This window comes from Balaenoptera borealis (genome assembly GCF_965194805.1).
Source record: "Balaenoptera borealis genome assembly, chromosome: 5".
In the NCBI taxonomy this organism is placed as follows: Eukaryota; Metazoa; Chordata; class Mammalia; order Artiodactyla; family Balaenopteridae; genus Balaenoptera; species Balaenoptera borealis.
In genome coordinates, this window is record NC_138862.1 from 123,735,335 (window position 1) to 123,761,080 (window position 25,746).

Sequence of the window (25,746 nt, forward strand, 5' to 3'; positions counted from 1 at the left end):
TGAAGACATATCATAATTGAAATGACAAACGTTAAAGAGAGAATTCTAAAGGCAGTAAGAGAAAAACAAAGAGTCACATACAAAGGAACTCCCATAAGGCTACCAGCTGATTTTTCAGCAGAAACTTTGCAGGCCAAAAGGGAGTGGCACAATATACTTAAAGTGCTGAAAGGGAAAAACCTACAACCTAGGATACTCTACCCAACAAAGTCAAAGTGTTTCCCAGACAAGCAAAAACTAAGAGTTCATCACTACTAAACTGGCCTTACAAGAAATGTTAAAGGGTCTTCTTTAAGTGAAAAAGAAAGGCCTATAACAAGAAATAAGAAAATATTTGAAGGAAAAAATCTCACTGGTATATGTAAATGTATTGTAAAGGCAGTTGATCAACCACTTAAGTAAGGTACTATGAAGGTTAAAAGACAAAATTGTAAAATCAACCATTAATCAACTACAACTACAATAAACAGTTAAGGGATATTCATAAAAATGTAAACTATGATACCAAAACATAAAATGTTGGGGGGGGCTTAGTAAAAAAAAGTAGAGCTTTTAGAATGTGTTTGAACTTAAATGACTATCATTCTAAAACAAGTAGATATATTTATAGATATGAACCTCATGGTAACTGCAAATCAAAAACCTACAGTAGATACACAAAAAGCAAAGAGAAAGGAACCGAAACATAATATTTAAAAAGTTATCAAACCCAAAGAGAAGAGATTAAAAGAAGAAAAGAACAAAGAAATACAAAAACAACCAGAAAACAAGTAACAAAATGGCAATAGATACATACTTATTAATCATCACTTCTAATGTAAATAGACTAAATGCTCCAATCAAAAGACACAGGGTAGGTAGCTGATTAGATTAAAAAACCAAGATCCATGTATATGCTGCCTACAAGAGACTCACTTCAGAGCTAAAGACACACCCATTGATAGTGGAGGGATTAAAAAAGATATTTCAGGGCTTCCCTGGTGACGCAGTGGTTGAGAATCTGCCTGCCGATGCAGGGGACACGGGTTCGAGCCCTGGTCCAGGAAGATCCCACATGCCATGGAGCAACTGGCCCCATGAGCCACAACTACTGAGCCTGCGCGTCTGGAGCCTGTGCTCCACAACAAGAGAGGCCGCGATAGTGAGAGGCCCGTGCACCGCGATGAAGAGTGGCCCCCGCTTGCCGCAACTAGAGAAAGCCCTCACACAGAAACGAAGACCCAACACAGCCAAAAATAAAAAATAAATAAAGATATTTCATGCAAATGGAAATGAAAAGCTGGGGTAGCAGTACTCATATCAGACAAAATAGACTTTAAAACAAAATCTATAACAAAAGACAATTTAGGACATTAAATAATGATAAAGAGGTCAATCCAAGAAGAGGATATTAGACTTGTTAACATATATGCACCCAATACAGGAGCGCCTAAGTATATAAAGTAAATATTAACAGACATAAAGGAAGAAATTGACAGTAATACAATAATAATAGGGGATTTTAATACCCCAATCACATTAATGAATAGATCATCCAGACAGAAAATCAATAAGGACACATTGGCTTTAAATGACGTTTTAGACCAGATGGACTTAATTGATATCTGTAGACTATTACATTCTAAACCAGCAAAATACACATTCTTCTCAAGTGCACATGGAACATTCTCCAGGATAGATCACATGCTAGGCCACAAAAGAAGTCTCAGTAAATTTACGAAGATTGAAATTAAATCCAGCATCTTTTCTGACCACAGCAGTGTGAAACTAGAAATCAAAAGCAAGAAGAAAACTGGTAAAAACACAAACAAGTGGAGACTGAAAACATACTATAAAAAAGCCATTGGGTCAACAAAGAAATTAAAGAAGAAGTCAAAAAATACCTTGGGATGAATGAAAATAGAAACACAACGTCCAAAATCTATGGGACACAACAAAAACAATTCTAAGAGGGCAGTTTATAATAATAGAAGCCTACCTCAAGAAAAAAGAAAAATCTCAAATTAACAACCTAACTTTCCCTCTAAAGGAATTAGAAAAAGAAGAACAAGCAAAGTCCAAAGTCAGTAGAAGGAAAAAAATAATAAAGATCAGAGTGGAAATAAAATAGAGACCAAAAAACAATAGAAAAGATAAATGAAACTAAGAGCTGTTTTTTTGAAAAGATAAACAAAATTGATAAACTTTAGCCAGACTCATTAAGAAAAAGAGAGAGTGCTCAAATTTAAAACATAAGAAATGAAAGAGAAGTTACAACTGATAGAAGTTACAACTGATATCACAGAAATACAATCATAAGAGAATAATGCAAACAGTAATATGCTAACAAATTGGACAACTTAGAATAAGTGGATAAATTCCGAGAAACATACAGTTTTCCAAGACTGAATCAGGAAGAAACAGAAAATCTGAATAGATTGATTATTAGTATTGAAATGGAATCAGTAATCAAAAGACTCCCAACACACAAAAGTCTGGGACTAGATGACTTCACAGGGGAATTCTACCAAACATTTAAAGAAAAGTTAATATGTATGCTTCTCAAACTGTTTCAAAAAATTAAAGAGGTGGAATTCCCTGGTGGTGCAGTGGTTAAGAATCCGCCTGCCAATGCAGGGGACATGGTTTTAGCCCTGGTCCAGGAAGATCCCACATGCCACGGAGCAACTAAGCCTGTGCACCACAACTACTGAGCCTGCGTCTAGAGCCCGCGAGCCACAACTACTGAGCCTGTGTGCCACAACTACTGAAGCCCGCACACCTAGACCCTGTGCTCCACAACAAAAGAAGCCACCGCAATGAAAAGCCCGTGCACCGTAACAAAGTGTAGCCCCTGCTCGCTGCAACTAGAGAAAGCCTGCGTGCAGCGATGAAGACCCAATGCAGCCATAAATAAATGAATAAACAAGCAGACAAACAAATAAATAAATAAATAAAAGAGGAGAGAACTCTTCCCACCTCATTCTATGAGGCCAGCATTACCCTCATACCAAAATCAGATAAAGATACTACAAAAAAAATATACAGGCCCATATAGCTGATGAAATAGATGCAAGAATCCTCAACAAAATATTAGCAAACCAAATTCAATAATATGTAAAAAGGATCATACATCATGATCAAGGGGGATTTATTCCCGGGATGTGAGGATGGTTCAATATCTGCAAATCAATCAATTAACATGATACACCACATTAACATAACCAAGGATAAAAATCACATGATCATCTCAATAGATGCAGAAAAAGCATTTGGCAAAATTCAATATCCATTCGTGATAAAAACTGTCAACAAAGTTGGTACAGAAGGAACAAACCTCAACATAATAAAGGCCATCTGACAAACCCACAGCTGGCATCATACTCAGTGGTGAAAAGCTGGAAGTATTTCCTTTAAGATCAGGGACAAGATGAGGATGCCCACTCTTCCCACTTCTATTTAATATAGTATTGGAAGTCCTAGCCACGGCAATCAGACAAGAAAAAGAAATAAAAGACATTCAAATTGAAAGGGAAGAAGTAAAACTACCACTGTTTGCAGATGACATGATACTATATAAGGAAAACCTTTGACTCCACCAAAAAAACTGCTAGAATAAACGAATTCAGTAAAGTTGCAGGATACAAGATTAATATAAAGAAATTTGTTGCATTTCTGTACACTAATAACAAAAGAAATGACTCCCATTTATAAATCAAAAAGAATAAAATATCTAGGAATAAATTTAATGAAGGTGGTGAAAGACACATACTCTGAAACCTATAAGACATAGATGAAGGAAATTGAAGAGGATAGAAATAAATGGAAATATACCCCATGTTCATGGGTTAGGAGAATTAGCATTATTAAAATATCCATACTACCCAAAGCAATCTACAGATCTAATGCAATACCTATCAAAATATCCATGACATTTTTCACAGAACTAGAACAAATAATCCTAAAATTTGTATGGAACCACAAAAGACCCTGAACAGTAAAGCAGTCTTGAGAAAAAAGAACAAGGTTGGAGGTATCTCTGCTCTCTGACTTCAGACTATACTACAGAGCTAAGGTAATGAAAACAGTGTGGTATCAGCACAAAAACAGATACATAGATCAATAGAACACAATAGAGAGCCCAGAAATAAACCCATGCACACATGGTCAATTAATCTATGGCAAAGGAGGCAAGAATATATAATTTTTAAAAAAGACTCTTCAATAAGTGGTATTGGGAAAACTGGACCAGCTACACATAAAAGAATGAAATTAGAACATTTTCTCACACTATTTACAAAAATAAACTCAAGATGAATTAAAGACCTAAATGTAAGACCTTAAATCATAAAACTAGAAGAAAACATAGGTACTACACTTTTTGACATTGGTCATAGCTATATTTCTTTGGCTTTATCTCCTTAGGCAAGGGGAATAAAAGCAAAAATAAACAAATGGGACATAATCAAACTGAAAAACTCTTGTACAACAAAGGAAACCATCAACAAAACAAAAAGGGAACCTACCAAATGGAAGAAGATATTTGCAAATGATACATCTGGTAAGGGTTTACTATCCAAAATATATAAAGAACTCATACAACTCAATATGACCAAAAAAATAGCCAACCCAATTTTAAAAGGGCAGAGAATCTGAACAGACAGTTTTCCAAAGAAATACAGATGGCCAAAAGGCACATGAAAAGATGCTCAACATCACTTATCATCAGGGAAATACATTTCAGAACCACAATGAGATATCACCTCATACCTATCAGAATGGCTGTTATCAAAAAGAAAAAAATAAGAAATGTTGGCAAGGATGTGGAGAAAAGGGAACCCTTGTGCACTGTTGGTGGGAATGTAAATTGGTGCAGCCACTATGGAAATCAGTATGGAAGTTCCTCAAGAAATTAAAAATAGAACTACCATATGATTTAGCCATTCCACTCCTGGGTATTTATCTGATGAAAACACTAATTTGAAAAGATATGTTCACCTCAGTGTTTATAGCAGCATTATTTACAGTGGCCAAGACATGGAAGCAACCTAAGTGTCCATCGAAGGATGGACATCCATCCTTCTATGGACATCCATAGAAGGATAAAGAAGATGTGTTATATATATAGAAACATAGGACTATATATATGTGTGTGTATATATATATATTTATATATAGGACTATTACTCAGCCATAAAAAAGGATGAAATTTTGCCATTTGCAACAACATGGATGGACTTGGAGGGTATTATGCTTGGTGAAATAAGTCAGGCAGAGAAAGACAAATACTGCGTTTCACTTAATATGCAGAACAAATGAAACATATACAAACAAATGAACAAATATAACAAAACAGAAACAGGCTTACTGATACTGAGAACAAACTAGTGGTTACCAGAGGGGAGAGGTGTCAGGGTTGGGCCAAGATAGGTGAAGGAGATGAAGAGCTACAAAATACCAGGTGTAAAATAAATAGGTTTCAAGGATGTTATGTACAGCACAGGGGATATAGACAATATTTTATAATATCTTTCTATGGCGTATATTTTATAAAAATATTGAATTACTATGTTGTACACCTAAAGCTAATATAATATTGTAAGTCAACTATACTTCAGTTAAAAAAAAATTAGTTTAATTTAAAAAATAACTTACCACTATTTCTGGTCTTGATGTTTGGGAGGACGTGAAAGAAATTACAGAGAATATAAGAGGAGGAATGAGTTAGGTGATGATGAGGGTGGATAGAAGGAAACATGATGAAGTGTGTGGTTTGGGACATGTGAATGTGGAGATATCCCACAGGTTTAGACAGGCATGACTCGTTTCCTCCAGAGAGGTACTCTTCCTTTTTCTCGTTTTGTTTTGTTTTGTTGTGGTGGTTTTTTTTTTTGCTGCACCATGGGACATATGGGATCTTAGTTCCCCAACCAGGGATGGAACCCACGCCCCATGCATTGGAAGCACAGAGTCTTAACAACTGGACCACCAGGGAAGTCCCTAGGTACTCTTTTTTTTTTTTTCAGCTGCGTTGGGTCTTTGTTGCTGTGCACAGGCTTTCTCTAGTTGTGGCGAGGGGGGGCTGCTCTTTGTTGTGGTGCGCGGGCTTCTCATTGCAGTGGCTTTTCTTTTGTGGAGCTCAGGCTCTAGGCATGTGGGCTTCGGTAGTTGCAGCATGCAGGCTCAGTAGTTGCGGCACGTGGGCTCAGTAGTTGTGGTGTATGGGCTCAGTTGGTGTGGGATCTTCCCAGACCAGGGATCGAACCCGTGTCCCCTGCATAGGCAGGCGGATTCTTAACCACTGTCCCCACCAGGGAAGTCCTCGTGCTCATTGCTGAGAGAAAAAGAGAGACAGATTTGACCCTATGGAACAACCTATTGTTCATCCAGCCCCAGCCAGCGCCTCCTCTTCCCAGCTCATTGTTTTTTCCTCCAGTGTCCATGGTGCATTCTGTCATCATGGCCATAGAAACTTTGTTTTCCTTAGAATTGCTGTTAGGAAGTCTAAAACTTTGAACTTTCTTCTTATTTTTCTCCTCATTCCCCACCCCCACCCCTCAGATGCCAGGAAACTCTTTTTGTTTGTTTGTTTTTATTTCTGTTACTCTAGGAGGTGGGTCAAAAAGATCTTGCTGTGATTTATGTCAAAGAGTGTTCTTCCTATGTTTTCCTCTAAGAGTTTGATAGTGTCCAGTCTTACATTTATGTCTTTAATCCATTTTCAGTTTATTTTTGTGTATGGTGTTAGGGAGCGTTCTAATTTCATTCTTTTACATGTACCTGTCCAGTTTTCCCAGCACCACTTATTGAAGAAACCCTTTTCTCTATTGTATATCCTTGCCTCCTTTGTCGTAGATTAGTTGACCATAGATGCATGGGTTTATCTCTGGACTTTTTATCCTGTTCCTTTGATCTATATATGTGGTTTTGTGCCAGTACCGTATTGTCTTGATTACTGTAGCTTTGTAGTATGATCTGAAGTCAGCGAGTCTGACTCCTCCAAGTCCATTTTTTTCCCTCAAGATTGCTTTGGCTATTCAGGGTCTTTTGTGTCTTCATACAAATTTTAAGATTTTTTTGTTCTAGTTCTGTAAAAAATGCCATTGGTAATTTGATAGGGATTGCATTGATTCTGTAGATTGCTTTGGGTAATATAGTCATTTTCACAATACTGATTCTTCCAATCAAAGAACATGGTATATCTCTCCATCTGTTTGTGTCATCTTTGATTTCTTTCATCAGTGTCTTATAATTTTCTGAGTACAGATCTTTTACCTCCTTAGGTAGGTTTATTCCTAGGTATTTTATTCTTTTTGTTGCAGTGGTGAATGGGATTGTTTCCTTAATTTCTCTTTCTGATCTTTCATTGTTAGTGTATAGGAATGCAAGAGATTTGTGTGCATTAATTTTGTATCCTGCAACTTTACCAACTTCATTGATTAGCTCTAGTAGTTTTCTGGTGGCATCTTTAGGATTTTCTATGTATAGTATCATGTCATCCGCAAACAGTGACAGTTTTACCTCTTTTTCAATTTGTGTTCCTTTTATTTCTTTTTCTTCTCTGATTGCCATGGCTAGGACTTCCAAAACTATGTTGAATGATAGTGGCGAGAGTGGACATCCTTGTCTTGTTCCTGATCTTAGAGGAGATGCTTTCAGTTTTTCACCATTGAGAATGATGTTTGCTGTGGGTTTGTCGTATATGGCCATTTTTTGAGGTAGGTTCCCTCTATGCCCACTTTCTGGAGAGTTTTTATCATAAATGGGTGTTGAATTTTGTCAAAAGCTTTTCGGCATGTATTGAGATGATCATATGGTTTTTATTCTTCAGTTTGTTAATGTGGTGTATCACATTGATTGATTTGCGTATATTGAAGAATCCTTGCATCCCTGGGATAAATCCCAGTTGATCATGGTGTATGATACTTTTAATGTGTTGTTGGATTCTGTTTGCTAGTATTTTGTTGAGGATTTTTGCATCTATATTCATGAGTGGTATTGGTCTGTAATTTTCTTTTTTTGTAGTATCTTTGTCTGGTTTTGGTATCAGGGTGATGGTGACCTCATAGAATGAGTTTGGGAGTGTTCCTTCCTCTGCAATTTTTTGGAAGAGTTTGAGAAGGATAGGTGTTAGCTCTTTTCTAAATGTTTGATAGAATTCGCCTGTGAAGCCATCTGGTCCTGGACTTTTGTTTGTTGGAAGACTTTTAATCACAGTTTCAATTTCATTACTTGTGATTGGTCTGTTCATATTTTCTATTTCTTCCTGGTTCAGTCTTGGAAGGTTATACCTTTGTAAGAATTTGTCCATTTCTTCCAGGTTGTCCATTTTATTGGCATAGAGTTGCTTGTAGTAGTCTCTTAGGATGCTTTGTATTTCTGTGGTGTCTGTTGTTACTTCTTTTTCATTTCCAATTTTATTGATTTTAGTCCTCTCTCTCTTTTTCTTGATGAGTCTGGCTAAAGGTTTACCAATTTTGTTTGTCTTCTCAAAGAATCAGCTTTTAGTTTTATTGATCTTTGCTATTGTTTTCTTTGTTTCTATTTCATTTATTTCTGCTCTAATCTTGATGATTTCTTTCCCTCTACTAACTTTGGGTTTTGTTTGTTCTTCATTCTCTAGTTCCTTTAGGTGTAAGGTTAGATTCTTTATTTGAGATTTTTCTTGTTTCTTGAGGTAGGATTGTATTGCTATAAACTTCCCTCTTAAAACTGCTTTTGCTGCACCCCATAGGTTTTGGATCATTGTGTTTTTGTTGTCATTTGTCTCTAGGTATTTTTTGATTTCCCCTTTGATTTCTTCAGTGGTCTCTTGGTTCTTTAGTAATGTATTGTTTAGCCTCCATGTGTTTGTGTTTTTTACGTTTTTTCCCCCTGTAATTGATTTCCAATCTCATAGCGTTGTGGTCGGAAAAGATGCTTGATATGATTTCAGTTTTCTTAAATTTACCGAGGCTTGATTTGTGATCCAAGATGTGATCTTTGCTGGAGAATGTTCCGTGTGCACTTGAGAAGAAAATGTAATCTGCTGTTTTCGGATGGAATGTCCTAGAAATATCAATTAAATCTATCTGGTCTATTGTATCATTTAAAGCTTGTGTTTCCTTTTTAATTTTCTATCTGAATGATCTGTCGATTGGTGTAAGTGAGGTGTTAAAATCCCCCACTATTTTTGTGTTGCTGTCGATTTCCCTTTTATAGCTGTTAGCATTTGCCGTATGTATTGAGGTGCTCCTATGTTGGGTCCATATATATTTATAATTGTTATATCTTTTTCTTGGATTGATCCCTTGATCATTATGTAGTGGCCTTCCTTCTATCTCGTAATATTCTTTATTTTAAAGTCTATTTTATCTGATATGAGTATTGCTACTCCAGCTTTCTTTTGATTTCCATTTGCATGGAATATCTTTCTCCATCCCCTCACTTTCAGTCTGTATGTGTCCCTAGGTCTGAAGTGGGTGTCTTGTAGACAGCATATATATGGGTCTTGTTTTTGTATCCATTCAGCTAGCCTGTTTCTTTTGGTTGGAGCATTTAATCCATTCACGTTTAAGGTAATTATCGATATGTATGTTCCTATTACCATTTTCTTAATTTTGGGGGGTTTGTTTTTGTAGGTCCTTTTCTTCTCTTGTTTTCCCACTTAGAGAAGTTCCTTTAACATTTGTTGTAGAGCTGGTTTGGTGGTGCTGAATTCTCTTAGCTTTTGCTTGTCTGTAAAGCTTTTGATTTCTCCATCGAATCTGAATGGGATCCTTGGTGGGTAGAGTAATCTTGGTTGTAGGTTCTTCCCTTTCATCACTTTAAGTATATCATGCCACTCCCTTCTGGCTTGTAGAGTTTCTGCTGAGAAATCAGCTGTTAACTTATGGGAGTTCCCTTGTATGTTATTTTTCATTTTTCCCTTGCTGCTTTCAATAATTTTTCTTTGTCTGTAATTTTTACCAGTTTGATTACTATGTGTCTCGGCGTGTTTCTCCTTGGGTTTATCCTGTATGGGACTCGCTGCGCTTCCTGGACTTGGGTGGCTATTTCCTTTCTCATGTTAGGGAAGTTTTTGACTATAATCTCTTCAAATATTTTCTCTGGTCCTTTCTCTCTCTCTTCTCCTTCTGGAACCCCTATAATGCAAATGTTGTTGCGTTTAATGTTGACCCAGAGGTCTCTTAGGCTGTCTTCATTTCTTTTCATTCTTTTTTCTTTATTCTGTTTCGCAGCAGTGAATTCCACCATTCTGTCTTCCAGGTCACTTATCCGTTCTTCTACCTGAGTTATTCTGCTATTGATTCCTTCTAGTGTATTTTTCATTTCAGTTTTTGTATTGTTCATCTCTGTTTGTTTGTTCTTTAATTCTTCTAGGTGTTTGTTCTTTACTTCTTCTAGGTCTTTGTTAAACATTTTTTGCATCTTCTCGACCTTTACCTCCATTCTTTTTCCGAGGTCCTGGATCATCTTCACTATCATTATTCTGAATTCTTTTTCTGGAAGGTTGCCTATCTCCACTTCATTTAGTTGTTTTTCTGGGGTTTTATCTTGATCTGGTACATAGTCCTCTGCCTTTTCATTTTGTCTGTCTTTCTGTGAATGTTGTTTTTGTTCCACAGGCTGCAGGATTGTAGTCTGGTGGAAAAGGCTATCTAAGAGCCTTGTGCAAGCTTCCTGATGGGAGAGACTGGTGGTGGGTAGAGCTGGGTGTTGCTCTGGTGGGCAGAGCTCAGTAAAACTTTAATCTGCTGTCTGCTGATGGATGGGGCTGAGTTCCCTCCCTGTTGGTTGTTTGGCCTGAGGTGACCCAGCACTGGAGCCTACAGGCTCTTTGGAGGGGCTAATGGCGGACTCTGGGAGGGCTCATGCCAGGAAGTACTTCCCAGAACTTCTGCTGCCAGTGTCCTTGTCCCCACGGTGAGCCACAGCCACCCCCCACCTCTGCAGGAGACCCTCCACCACCAGCAGGTAGGTGTGGTTCAGTCTCCTATGGGGTCACTGCTCCTTCCCCTGGTCCCAGTGCTCTCACTACTTTGTGTGTGCCCTCCAAGAGTGGAGTCTCTGTTTTCCCCAGTCCTGTCAAAGTCCTGCAGTCAAATCCCACTAGCCTTCAAAGTCTGATTCTCTGGGAATTCCTTCTCCCATTGCTGGACCCCCAGGTTGGGAAGCCTGACGTGGGACTCAGAACCTTTACTCCAGTGGGTGAACTCCTGTGGTATAATTGTTCTCCAGTTTGTGAGTCACCCACCCAGTGGTTATGGGATTTGATATTATGGGGATTGCGCCCCTTATACCATTTCATTGTGGCTTCTCCTTTTTCTTTGGATGTGGGGTATCTTTTTTAGTGAGTTCCAGTGTCTTCCTGTCGATGATTGTTCAGCAGTTAGTTGTGATTCCGGTGCTCTCGCAAGAGGGAGTGAGCACATGTCCTTCTACTCTGCCATCTTCTGCCTATTCACCGAAACTCTTTTTTTTTTTTAATTAACTTTTTTCAGTCCTGAGTTTTCTTCAAATGCTTCAGGTTAAAATTTTTTTCAACATATTTGATCAGTGGTTGTGTTTAGCCTGTTTTCTAAAACAACTGTAAATGATAACTCCTCCATTTTCGTTGTTTCAAATTCACTTTGTTCTAAAAAAAAATCTTGAGTTGTTTTATTTCTTCTGTCACTGTGTCTCTCAGGGAGGCTTCTGCCAACTAACCTCAGATCAGGGTGTGTGCCAATTAGTAATATAAACCATGAGTCCCTGCACGGGGATACACTTGGTAACTGTTTGAGGGCTCATCGCGAGTAAGGCATTGTGCTAGTTGCTGAATTGAATATAAAGATGCATCAGAACAGCAGCCCTCCAGGAATTTACAGTCTCATAATGCAAGTATCTAAATTAGTCTGCATTCACTCAGCACCAAATATAACTTTTACTGTGGCACTTGCTACTTGTGTTAATGGTTCTTAGCAATTATTTATGGCACAAAATAGATTAAGAGCCACAGAATGGTACACTGTGTTAGAGAGGTTTAAGACAGTTCATTTACAATACTGCATTCTTGTTTTCCCTCTCTTTCTCCTTTTACTGTTATAGAGCTAAAACAAACGTAAGTCACTGCAAGTGAATGTTGAAACATGTGCCATTACTTGAGATCAGCATTATATATCGTCTTCTACCATGTTATGAGTTAATGATGCCACATTCACTTTGTGATCTTCTCCCCTCTTTGTTCTTCAGCTACACCAGCCTTTAACACATCATGCCCCATCCTGCCTTAGCACCTTTGGACATATAATACATTTTGTTGGGAATGTTCACCCTCCTTGTTTGTTCCTACTTATCCTTCGGAGCTCAGTTCTGTTGTCACTTTTCAAAGAAGGCTTTCCTGACCTCCCAGACTAGGCAGAGTCTCCCCATTAAGACACTCATGGTACCCTTTATTTCTCCTTCATAGGACTTATTCCTTTTGTAAGTAAGCAATTGAGTAATTGATTATTTGTTTGACTTCCCTGGTAGAAAATATATTCATAAGGGCAACGATGCCATGTCTCTGTTCACAGCTGTATCCCCAGCTTCTGGCAGAAATTGCTGTATAAATATTTGATGAACCAGTGAAAAAATCAGATTTAAGTGTGTAAGTAGATGCTGTTGTAGAATGGCTCCAAATAATCATATATCAATAGATTTCATTTCTGACAAACCCAATCTGATAGTTCTCATTAGCAGAGCAGCGTTTATTCATTTATCAAATACCTCTTTCATATCTGGGCTAGGTGGTGAGAATCTGAAAGTGAATTCACTGTTCCCTCAGGAGGCTCACAGTCTAGTGTTAGATCCAGACGTGTACATAGTGAGGGTGCAGCTGACAGATGTCTGCTCTGCAGGACTGCTTTATACCTTAATGAGGGGAGCCGTAGTGGGTGACTGAATAGCCTAGAAGTGGGAGTTAGGGAACGTTTCACAGAGCCAAGTCTCGAAGGATGAGTAGGAGTTCCCTTAGTGGGGAGAGCAAATCACTGGCAGAGGCGGGAGATGCAAGAACATGGTGCGTCTGAAGCATCTAAAGGACTCTGGAGGGAATTCCCTGGCAGCCCAGTGGTTAGGACTCCACACTTTCACTGCTGAGGGCGCGGTTCATCGGGAAACTAAGATCCTGCAAGCTGTGCAGTGCAGCCAAAAAAAAAATAAATAAACAAGATAAAGGGCTCTGGAATTCAAGCAGTGACATCGGGAAGGCACCACACCCAAGTGCTCTGACTCCTTCCTGACTCTAACCTCCCCTCTGACCAACCCTCCTCCTATTCTCTGTGCTGCATCCACCCCGCGGCCTGCTTCTTGAGCACTCCCCACCGATTCCTGCCTTCAAGCTTTGTGCCTGCTCTTCCCCCTGCCTGGAGCTCTGTTACCCGAGATCTTCCCTTTCTCATCATTTGGAACTCACCTCAAAGAGCACTTCTTCTAAGGGACCTTCCCTGACCATTTTATTTACCTGTAACATTACCATTTTATTTTCTTCATATCACTCATCACTAAAATTTTTCAAATCTAAAATCACTTCATGTCTAAAATTTTTATTTACTTATTTACACATTTTTAGAATTACATCTCTCCCATAGAAGTAAGAAGTTCCATGAGTGTTGGGACTTTCGTCTGCCCTGTCCTCATGGCGTCCTTCACACTGAGAACAGTACCTGGCACATAGTAGGCCCTCAAGGCTTTGATTGCGATGAACCTGGAGGGGAAGGCAGGGACCCAGACCAGAGAAGGCCATTGGTTGTGGTAAAGAGCTTACCCCTTATAAGCAGTGGGAAACTCAAAAGCTGTTAAGCAGGAGAGCAGTGTGACCAAATTTATATTTTAGAAAGAGTATTCTTAAAGCAGCATGGACAGTGGGTTTGAGGGAATGAGGCTGAAACTGGAAGTCTCTTTGAAAGCTATTGCTTATTCAGGTCTCTGATCTCATATCAAAAAGACACCTCAGGGACTTCCCTGGTGGTCCAGTGGTTAAGACTCCGCACTTCCAGTGCAGGGGGCGTGGGTTCAATCCCTGGTTGGGGAAACTAAGATCCTGCATGCCACGTGGCCAAAAAATAATAATAATAATAATAAAATAAAATACTTTAAAAAAATAAATGCTGTTAAAAAAAAAAACCAACTCACCCCCAGTTACTCTATTCCTTTACCATGCCAATGTTTTCATAGCATTGTCATTGTATGAAATAATATTTTTTATTAACTCATTTGTTTCTCACCCCCCATTAGAATGTAAGCTCCAGGGACTTTAAGGGCTCTCTCTGAGGACTTAAGATGAACCCCTCCCCGCTTCTCCCTCCTGCACCCCCTGCCAAGTTTTTGGCTGAAGCCCCTGAAGGATACCACTGGCCTCAGGTGTGACACACTGGAGGAAGAGGAGCAGCAAGTTTGGTTAGACATGTTGCATTTGAGATGGTGTGGGCAGTCTTGGGAGGTATGAGGCAGGCCGCTGTCTATGTGTGAGGGGATGGAACTTAAGTGAGAGGCTGGCCCCAGAGATGAGGATTGGGAGGGTCTATAAGTGTGGGTCAAATTGCTCTCAATAGAGAGCAGCTAGTTGAAAAGAGAAGGGGACCACGGATGCAGCCCCCAGCAAATACCAGCATGTACCTGGCAGTCAAAGGAAGAAAAATCCGCAGAGCAAACCAGGAAGGTGTGCTTAGAAAGGCAGGAAGAGAAACAGTACAGCGATACCATGGAAACTTAGGAAAGTGACAGTTCTAGGAAGGAGGAAGTGATTGTCTGGAGCCACTACTGCAGAAAGGTCAAGTCAGATGGAAAAGGATCCTGTAAATCTGGGAATTAGAAATACATTGGTGGGAATTCCTTGGAGATCCAGTGGACTTGGCGCTTTCACTGCTGAGGGCGAGGGTTCAATCCCTGGTCGGGGAACTAAGATCCCGCAAGCCACTCGGCCAAAAAAAAAAAAAGCAATACTAAATAAATAAATAACTCCATTGATGACCGTAGTGAATGTAATTTTCATGAATGATTGGGAATCTAAATTGCATTTGAATTGTATGTAGTTGAGATAGTAGGAAGTGATACGGAAACCCTGAGAGGGCTTAGTTGGGTGGGGAGGCATCGTGGGTCAAAGATGGGGAGATTTAAGCAAGTTTAGAGAAGACAGTTGCAGGAATGTTTGCGAAATGAAGTGATAGAAGAGACAGGAAGGCATGGATAAAGAGAGTACAGGTGGAGGTGCCAGCCTTAGACTTGGAGAGGGAAAGCTTCTCCTCTGACCCGAGAGAGATGCACCATCGCTGTAGGTGTAGCTGGAGGAGTAGGGAGTTGAGGAAAGTCATTCCCTGTGTCCTTACTTCCCTTGAGAAACAGGAGGCAAGTGGTGGCCTAGGGCTTGAGAAATCTAGTGAAAAGTTAGATGTGCCATTGGTGGGGAATGGAGAGGAAACTAATTAGGGACAAGAGAGAGACTCTCATCATTTTAAGTGACTTTGAAAGAGCAGACGAGCTTGTATCCCATAGGTATGGTACCAATTCACAAGGCTATGGGACATTCCTCCAACTCCTCTCAATGGTTCTGACATTGAAAATGAATCCAGAAGAAAGTTAGATTAATCCCAGATTAGGTATTGAAAAGGTACATAGTTAACTTGTAAGTCAAGGGGTAGAGAGTGACATCACCAAAATAGTGGAGTAGGAAGCTATAGGGGTTGGTCCCTCCACCAAAGCAACTGTTGATTTGGAGAGTTTGGAATAAGCTCTTTCAGAACTCTGGAATCTGATCCGACCTTATAACAGCTAGGGGACTGCTGGATAAAGGTAGAGGCTGCTATCCTTGGGTAAGAGAGGACATGTGCAAACCAGCCACCAGCCTCCATTCTTCAGCCCTACTGCACATGTGGGGAAAGCGGCCCTCATTCCAGGAATGAGGGCTGAGAACTTTGTCCTACCGAAATGTGTGCCTATGTACTTTGGTAGATTTTGCAATGCCCTGCAGAATTGGCACAGATGCTTACCTAGGTTCTGGCCGTCTCAGCTGCAGTTGCTTCCTTTGGCAGCGACTATTGGAAGATTTAAAGGGCCAGTATCTTTTGGGGGTTTGCGAGGCCACACGTTTTAGAAAATGTTTGTCAGATCACTAGCCGATCACAGAGAAAACATAACAGACGTTTCAGAAACTTCAGCGACCACACACCAACGAGGAATACATACTTTGCCCAAGTAGTTTGGAAAAGTCACAAACTGACAGCTCCAGCCCTCAGCCAGGAAGAACTGGCAATCCCTGAGGAGTGGGAAAACCAGATTTCTAGAGTTATTACACTTATTTTCACAGGAATAAAAGTTTTAAAAATCTCACTTACCTGAGTTAAGTAATTAGTCAACTTAAGGAATGTTTGAATTTATCTGTTAAAAACTGAAATTATACATTAAGGTATGATATTACACATTATAAAAACTGTATAAAACCATACAGTTCAGGATTCATGCCGTTCCTTAAAACCTTTTCATCTCCTTTAATTACTCTGTCTTTCCTGTAAACAGCACTTCCCAGTATTCAGCCTCACAAGTTATTAAAGCAAAGTGCATTTTTATGTCTTAATCTAACAAAAAGAAAAATCAGTGTGTGTGAGATTACGGCATATTTGTTTCACTCATGCATTACTCTCATATTCTATAATATATTCATGTTTGCTTTCATCTAAAATTAATGTCTCCAAATACTTATTAAGGAAAACTGTTGTTCCAAACACTGCCCATGCACCATCTGGAAGGGGCAGCCTAGCTGAGAAGGCATTTAACTGTGTGGTATTAAAAGTGTTAAAACAATCAGTATGCAATATTGATTATAAGAGCAAATATTGCAGGTTTCATCACACTTGAGGAGCTGGAAAATTATCTTACTCTTTGACTCAGTAATCTCACACTTAGGAGCGAAGGAGATTTGGGGGAAATAACTCAACAGCAATGCCTCAAAACGTAACCTTTGGAAATAGGGTCATTGCAGATGTATTATTTAAATTAGGATGAGATCATAATGCAGGATGAGGTAGACTCCTCATCAAATATGACTGGTTTCCTCATATGAAGACTGCCATGTGAAGACAGACATAGGGAGAACACCATGTGAAGAAGGAAAGATTGCTGCAAACTACCAGATCCTCCCAGGCAAGGGAGGATCCCCTTACAGGTTTCAGAGGGAGGACGGCCCTGCTAACACCATGATTTTGGACTTCTAGCCTCCAGAACTGTGAGACAATACATTGCTATTGTTTTAGTCGCCCAATTTGTGACCTTTGTTATGGCAATCCAAGGAAACTAATACGGTGGTCACTGGGTTTTAAACCAGGGAGCCATGACCAGACAATAGGGAAAGAACAATCTTTTCAACAAATGATGCTGAGAAAACTGGGCATCCACTTGCAAAGGGAAGAAGTTGGACTCTTACCATACACCACATACAAAAATTAACTAAAAAAAATGGATCAAACACTAACTTTAAAAGAGAAAACTATAAAACTCTTAGAAGAAAACAGGAAATCTCCATTACTGTCGATTTAGCAATGACTTTTTTTTTTTTTAATTTGTTAATTTACTTTATTTTTGGCTGCATCGGGTCTTCATTGCTGCCCTGTGGGCTTTCTCTAGTTGCAGCGAGCGGGGGCTACTCTTCGTTGCAGTGCATGGGCTTCTCATTGCCGTGGCTTCTCGTTGCAGAACACAGGCTCTAGGAGCACAGGCTTCAGTAGTTGTGGCTCGCGGGCTCAAAGAGTGCAGGCTCAGTAGTTGTGGCTTGCGGGCTCCAGAGCGCAGGCTGAGCAGTTGTGGCTCATGGGCCCAACTGCTCGGCGGCATGTGGCATCCTCCCAGACCAGGGCTCGAACCTGCGTCTCCCACATTGGCAGGCAGATTCCCAACCACTGCGCCACCAGGGAAGCCCCAGCAATGACTTCTTAAATGACATCAAAAGTACAGCTAACAGGGACTTCCCTGGCAGTCCAGTGGTTGGGATTTTGCGCTTCCAAAGAAGGGGGTGCAGGTTCGATCCCTGGCCAGGGAACTAAGATTCCGCATGCCGCACGGCCAAAATAAGATTTAAAAAAAAAAAAAGAAAAAGTGCAGCTAACAAATGAAAAAAATAGATAAGTTGAATTTTATCAAAATTAAAAACTTTTGTGCATCAAAGAATACTCTCAAGATATTTTCATCTATTTATGATGAGTAATTTTTCTTTAATTTTCTTAACTATTGGAACTGTCCAAAGTAGAAACTGAGAATAGCCCTAAATTTAATACAGAATAATAAGAAATAAAGTCGTGCTGAAATTATTTTGACATAACATATAATTTGCATTTTAAAAATGTCTGAAAAAATTTATAGCCATTGATATCTTAAATCTACAGTTAGATATCTGAAAACTGACTGAAGCATGTAATATGCAAGGTATGTGTCTTGGTATGTTTGGTTTGTAATTTAAGATGGAGGACTAAAACAATAGGAGAGGGACTTCCCTGGTGGCACAGTGGTTAAGAATCCACCTGCCAGTGCAGGGGACACAGGTTTGAGCCCCAGTTCGGGAAGATCCCACATGCTGCGGAGCAGCTAAGCTCGTGCTCCACAACTACTGAGCCTGCGCTCTGGAGCCCGCAAGCCACAGCTACTGAGCCCACGTGCCTAGAGCCTGTGCTCCACAACAAGAGAAGCCACCGCAGTGAGAAGCCTGTGCACCGCAACGAAGAGTAGACCCCTCTTGTTGCAACTAGAGAAAGCCTGTGCGCAGGAACGAAGACCCAACACAGCCAAAAATAATTAAATAAAAATAAATAAATAAAAAAATTTATTAAAAAATAACAATAGGAGAATCACTTCTCTGATTTGTAGTAATGATAATCGTGATCGTTTGGATCACTAAAGGAAAAAGAAGTACCATGTTCATGATATATGTGAATGTATGTGAATGCTGTGATCCCATTAATATGTGAATGCTGTGATCCCATTAATAAAGGTGAAAAACAGAAAGAAAAAAAAAAAGGACACTTTAAAGTAAGTGAAAGCTCATAAAATGGGAGAAAATATTTGCAAATCATATATTTGATAAAGAATTAATATCCAGAGAATATAAATAACTGACAGCTCAGCAACAACACCGAAGCCTAAACCTAATTCATAAATGGACAAAGGGTTTAAATAATATTCAAATGGTCAACTAGCACATGAAAAGATGCTCAATATCATTAGTCACTGGGGAAATGCAAATCAAAACCACAATGAGATACCACTTCACATCTCCCAGGATGGCTATAATTTTTAAAATGTAAACTAACAAGTGTTGGTGAGGATATGGAAAAATTGGAACTCTTACATACTGGTTGCTGGAATGTCAAATGGTGCAGCCGCTGTGGAAAACGGTTTGGCAGTTCCTCAGAAACTAAACATAGGGGACTTCCCTGGTGGCGCAGTGGTTGAGAGTCCGCCTGCCAATGCAGGGGACACGGGTTTGAGCCCTGGTCCGGGAATATCCTACATGCCGCGGAGCAGCTAAGCCCATGCACCACAACTGCTGAGCCCACGTGCTGCAACTACTGAAGCCCGTGAGCCTAGAGCCCGTGCTCCGTAACAAGAGAAGCCACCACAATGAGAAGCCCTCGCACCACAGCAAAGAGTAGTCCCCGCTCACCACAACTAGAGAAAGCCCCCGTGCAGCAATGAAGACCCAACACAGCCAAAAATAAATAAATTAATTAATTAAAAAGAAACTAAACACAGAATTATCATATGACCCAACAATTCTAGTCCTAGGTATATACCCAAAGAAATTGAAAACAGGGACTCAGATATTTGTACAGCCGTGTTTATAGCAGCATTATTTACAGTAGGAAGAAGCTGGAAACAGCCCAAGTGTTTGGAAATAGTGCTGATGGTTACACAACATTAATGCCACTGTACTGTGCACTTAAAAATGATTGAAATGGTAAATTTTATGTTATGTATATTTTACCACAATTTAAAAAAGAGAGTCAAAGGATAGAGAGTGTGTAAAGGCAAGTTATTAAAGTGATAGACCATGTAAGTAAGCCTAGTAGGAAAGTAAGCCTAGGAGGGGTTGGTAAGAAGGAAAGGGAATGTTTGAGGGATTAAAGGATGCAGTAAGTTTGAAGGGAAGGTATTTAGGGGGTAAGATTGAGAGAACTGAAATAATAGCAAGAAGTACTGACTGATATATTAGAATGTTAGGATTTCTTTTTCTTTTTCTTTTTTTTTTGGTTAATTTGCCTTATTTATTTATTTATTTTTTAGCAAATTGGGATTGCAATATATGTAAAGTTTTTATCCTGATTTTTTTCCCTTTAATATTATACTGTGGGCATTTCCCTGTCATTAACCTGTTTTTTTGTGTGTTTCAGGTGTATAGCAAAGTGATAGAATTTGGTGGTAGAATGTTTCCAGGTGATAGAGTTGAGGATGTAACCATGGGTGAGGACTGCTTAAAAAGAGTGGGAAATGACAGTCTTGGGAATTGAACGTGGTCACAGTCACACAGGAGGAGGCCTGGAGGGAGCACAGAAGGCCAGCCTGGGCTGGATGTTGAAGCTGAGTGGATGGCAGTGGTTGATTTGTAGGAGCCTCAAAGAATAAAGAGTTTATTTCTATTCTATTTCTTAGTGCTGTGCTTTTATTGTAGTATTGACCCAGAGTTTGTTGAATTTCTTTTTCTTGGACAAATTTTGGGAAGCCTGGGTAGGTTGCCAGTCAGGGGCTGAACCAGTCCTAAAGTTGAGAGGTATAAAACAGGCTCAGGGGTTTCCCTGGTGGTTCAGTGGTTAAAAATCAGCCTGCCAATGCAGGGGACACAGCTTTGAGCCCTGATCCGGGAAGATCCCACATGCCACGGAGCAACTAAGCCCGTGTGCCACAACTACTGAGCCTGCGCTCTAGACCCCGCGAGCCACAACTACTGAAGCCCGCATGCCACAACTACTGAAGCCTGCGTGCCTAGAGCCTGTGCTCTGCAAAAAGAGAAGCCATCACAATGAGAAGCCCGTGCACCGCAATGAAGAATAGCCCCCGCCCGCTTGCTGCAACTAGAGAAAGCCCACGTGCAGCAACAAAGACCCAACGCAGCCAAAAATAAATAAATAAATAAACTTACAAAGGAAAAAAAACAGGCTCAGGCTACATTTTAGCTCTTCTGTAGGTACAGAAGTTTTTATCTGATTGTGTATATTAAGATAAGTACAATGAAAAGAGAAAGTACTGGCTTCTTTTTCTTGCTTTTAAAATTGTATAAGCAAGTCTTTGAAGGCTTTTCATCAGTTTTGTTTTTGGAAGTGTACACATTGTAATGCTTCAAAAAGAATACTTTTTGGATAGAATCTGATCTAAAATTTTATACTGTACATCACATAATTGTTACAAAGTGTGTTCAATTTATCAAATCAAAGAGAAGAAGGCATTCAGAAAGCCCCAATTAATTAAATCATATGTTGAAATTACAGTTTGGCTTCTAATTTTGTTTTCTCTTGTGACAGATCTTTTATATAATATAGTCTCTGATTTATATTGAGTCTCAAAATACTGTTTCCATTTTTCTTAGGAAAACGGGAAAGCATTTCCACAACTTCATTAGTTGGCAAGACCTAAGAGCTATTGAACTTGTAAAATCTTGGAATAGTTCTCTTTTAATGAAGGTAATCTTTTTCTTATGTTCTGTGATTTGGATGTTACTGTTTTTCCTGTACATGTCCTTTAGCCGTAGGCAGAACTGTATCATCTACTGATGATGTCTTAGGACATTAAGAAGAGAATACACACATGCACACTCCCCACCCCAGTGAAATTTAATAGTAGTCACCCAAGGGCGTGGTGGTGGACTGAAGTCCTTAACAGCTGCACGTCAGGAACCGCTGAGGAGGTTTGGGGTGGACCAGAGGTTCACAAGTGAGTGAGAATTCATTCCTGTTCCTGGAGAAATCGAAAAAATACAGACTATGTCCAGAAAAGATACAGACTATGTCCAGATTTTATCATCTTTTGTTATAAAAATGGTTAATGGATATTGAGAGAGATAACTAGCTTACTGCCACAAGCTTTCACCATGATGCCTGGCAAATGATGACGCTGATGACGACAGTGACAGCAGTAGTGGCATCTCACTCCGAAGTGTGAGACTACCGAGTTAAAGAGCGAGACAATTTTCCAGCTGCTCACATATGGTGAAACCTGCAATATTTGGTCTTACAATCAGTATTGCATATGGATTGTTCTAATGCTTCTAATGCCGCACAGTTAAATGCCTTCTCAGTTAGGCTGCCTCTACCAGGTGGCGCATGGGGAGTATCCGGAGCATCAGTTTTCCTTGATAAGTGTTCGGAGACATTAATTTTATATGAAAACAAACTTGAATACATTATAGAATATGACAGCAATGCACGAGTGAAACAAATCTGCCGTAGGCTCACCCACAATGATTTTTTTTGTTAGTTTAATATATAAAAATGCACCTTGCTTTAATAACTTGTGAGGCTGAATACTGAGAGGTGCTGTTTATGGGAAAGATAAACGTAAGAGTAAGAGTAAGAGTTGAGAGTAAGAGAGTTGAAAGTGGTTATAAGGAAATATTGAGTAAGAGAGTTGAAAGTGGTTATAAGGAAATATTGTGAACTTTGATATAATTTAAAATTATACTATTTATAATGTGCAGTGTTATACTTTAATATATAATTTTAGTTTTTAATAGGTCAAGTCATTAGATGTTCCTTAAGTTAGTCAGTGAGGTGTTTGATAAAACTTTTATTCCTTTTAAAATAAATTGTGAAAACATTTATTTCTGTAGTATAAGCCCCAGATCTCAAATTGTGATGAAAAACTGACATCAAGCACAAAACTGAGCATTTAAAGCACTTGTCTACTTGATATTGAACAGGTATATGATATAAGTTTTGGCCTCTCTTAGCAGAGAAATGCACACAAACAGGCTCATGGAGTTTAGCGCACAAAATTGCAGAGCTGGTCCTGCCAGTGAAGGAACTCTACCCTATAATCATCCTTTTCCAGATGCTTATGGTCTGTTGACTCAGGTTCTTGGAAATGTTTAGGGAGGATGTGCCAGAGCTGGCACCAAGGTCGTGCGTTTAGCCAAGGCTGCCCGCAGGCAAAGTGGTGAAGTAATTGAGGCGTGGTGGCAATCTCCTGGCACCACAGTTTCCTCCAGTCACGCCAGGCACCCATGCTTCCTCTCACTGTTCCGATTCTTGCCTGTTGGTTGCTAAGGCTTCTCTTTGCTTTTAGCATAAAAGTCCCAACTCCTTACCAGAGTTTGACCCTGTCTCCAGCTCTGACCCCTTCCCAGACCCCTCTCTCCCTGAAGTTGCTAAGGATTAGGCTCCAGCCTTGCCAGCCCTCAAGCCCTTTCTTACCTGAAGGCCCTCGTGTCTGCAAGGGGCTCTCTCTGCCACCATGGCTGGGTGCTTCTCATCCTTCAGGGCCCAGCCTCACCACCACCTCCTCTGTGGGAGCCCTTCTCTGCCATCCTATTCATAGTAGCGCTCCTCACACCCCCAGTCCGATCTCTATTACTGTCCTTTATTTCTTTCACAGCACTCATCAAATTTCAGAGACTCTGAGATGTACATTTCTTAATTGAAGTTTTAATTGAGGTCATTGTAGACTCACATGCAGTTGTAAGAAATAATACAGAGATCCCTTACAGGCTTTGCAGTTTCTCCCAGTGGTAACATTTTACAAAACTATAGCATAATGTTACAACCAGGATATTGACATTAATATAATCCGTAGATCTTATTCAGATTTCCCCAGTTTTACTTGTACTCACTTCCGTTTGTAGGTATGTGTATGTGTTTTAGTTTCTATACAGTTTTTTCCATATGTTCACTTATCTATCACCGCAAGGATGATGAACAGACGGGGAACAGTTCCATCACTACAAGGATCCCTCCCTCATGTTGCTTTTCACAACCACATCCACTGCTCTCCTGTGTACCTCCCCACCCTCTCCCATCCCTAGCTCCTTGCAACCACTAATCTGTCCTCCATTACACATTTTTCTCAATTCAAAAATGTTATATATGTGGAATCATGCAGCATAAAATATTTTTTTGATTTGCTTTTTTCACTTAGTATGATTCTCTGGAGAATGCAGGTTGTTACATGTATCAATAGCTTGTTTCCTCTTTATTGCTGAGTTGTATTCAGTGGTAGATGTACCACCTGTTGAGGGACATCTCTGCTAATTCCAGTTTTGGGCTATGACAAATAAAGCTGTTATGAACATTTGTTTATGGAATTTTATGTGAACATAAGTTTTCATTTCTCTGAGATAAATACCTCAAGAGGATGATTGCTAGGTTATAGGGTAACTGCATGTTTTATTTTGTAAGAAACTGCCATACTTTTTCCCCAAGTGGTTGTACCATTTGCATTCCCACCAGCAATGTATGAGTTATAAGACATACATTTTTTTTCCAATTTTGAAAAGGATGATTTTTAACTAGGATACATTGTCTAATCATCAGGGGTTTTTCGGTCATTTTAACCATAAATTATATCTTACAATTATGTCATAATTTAACTAGCAGGATTTTTTTTCTTTTTTGCTAGTACATTAAATAGTGGTTCATCTTACAACCAGTGTCTTCTTAGATTATCTCATTTATTGATTTGATTAAGTATTTGTCTGTCTCTTCCCACTAGAATGTAAATTTCAAGAAGGCAGTGATTCTGCCTCTTGTTCACTCTGTTTTCTCAGGACCTAGCGCAGTTCTTGGTACATGGAAGGTACTCAATAAATATTTGTTAAATATATGAACAAAGGTGTTCCTCATTCATATGTTGACTAAAAGTGCAGGTATTAGAACTCTTCGTACTTTTTGTGTGCCCCCGCCAAAGTATCTGCATTTTAACAGAAGATCCCTGAAGGATCCTAAATCTAAGTTTTTATACAGAAAAGTATAGTTGCTTATGGAAGAAGAACTCACTTCAGTTTGAAATGTTTCTTAACATATAACACATCAGAAGAAGGATTCTGGGTGTTCACCTTAAATACTTTTAAAAAGTCTTATATTTAATAAGTAATGTAAAATATAAGGAAGTGCAGAAGGTTTGAGTACTGAACAGGGTGAAAAGGAGGGTACAGACTTTCAGTTATACGATGAATAAGGTCTGGGGATCTAATGCATAATATGGTGACTAGTTCATAATACTGTATCTTATAACTGAAATTTGCTAAGGGAGTAGAACGTAAGTGTTCTCACCAAAAAGAAAAAAAGGTGAAAATAATGAAAATGAGCCTCATTGTTCAAAAAAAAAAAAGGACAAAACTGAAATGTAGAGAGAACTGAGTCTACACATTTCTTGATTGATGCATTATGCTAAAAATGAAAGAAAAATAAATTTATTTCTATTTTAAATAAATAAACCAAAATCTTTCCATTTATTTTGGGGAGGGATGGGAATAATAGGAAAAAATGCAAAAAGTAGGTAAATTCTCTATAAATGAATGTTTTGTGAAACATCAGTTTCAGAAGTTGAATTGTCCATCTGCATCCTTCTAGTTAGGTAGCAGGATAAGGGTTTATTTTACTGTTGTTTTTTGGGTGTTTTTTAATATGTCTTACAAACCTTAAAGCTCAATGCTAGTTTTCTGTATAAGGCTTTTTTTTTTTCAGTTAAAGATTTTACATACGAAGAAGTAAGTTGAAAACTGTATGTTTCATCTTCAATCATTAGATAAATATAAATAGTATTAAATAAAATCTCTTATCCCAAATTTTAAGCACT

At 39.2% G+C, this 25,746-nt stretch overlaps 1 protein-coding gene across 1 annotated transcript in view; it reads left to right on the forward strand.

Annotated features, from left to right (window-relative positions):
* Nucleotides 1-25,746, forward strand: part of GK5 (glycerol kinase 5) — an 81,758-nt gene that overhangs the window by 15,815 nt on the left and 40,197 nt on the right. The window contains exon 4 of the mRNA XM_082393773.1: nucleotides 21,545-21,638. Within this exon, the coding sequence (XP_082249899.1) occupies nucleotides 21,545-21,638 (94 nt within the window). The remainder of the gene's footprint in view (nucleotides 1-21,544; nucleotides 21,639-25,746) is intronic.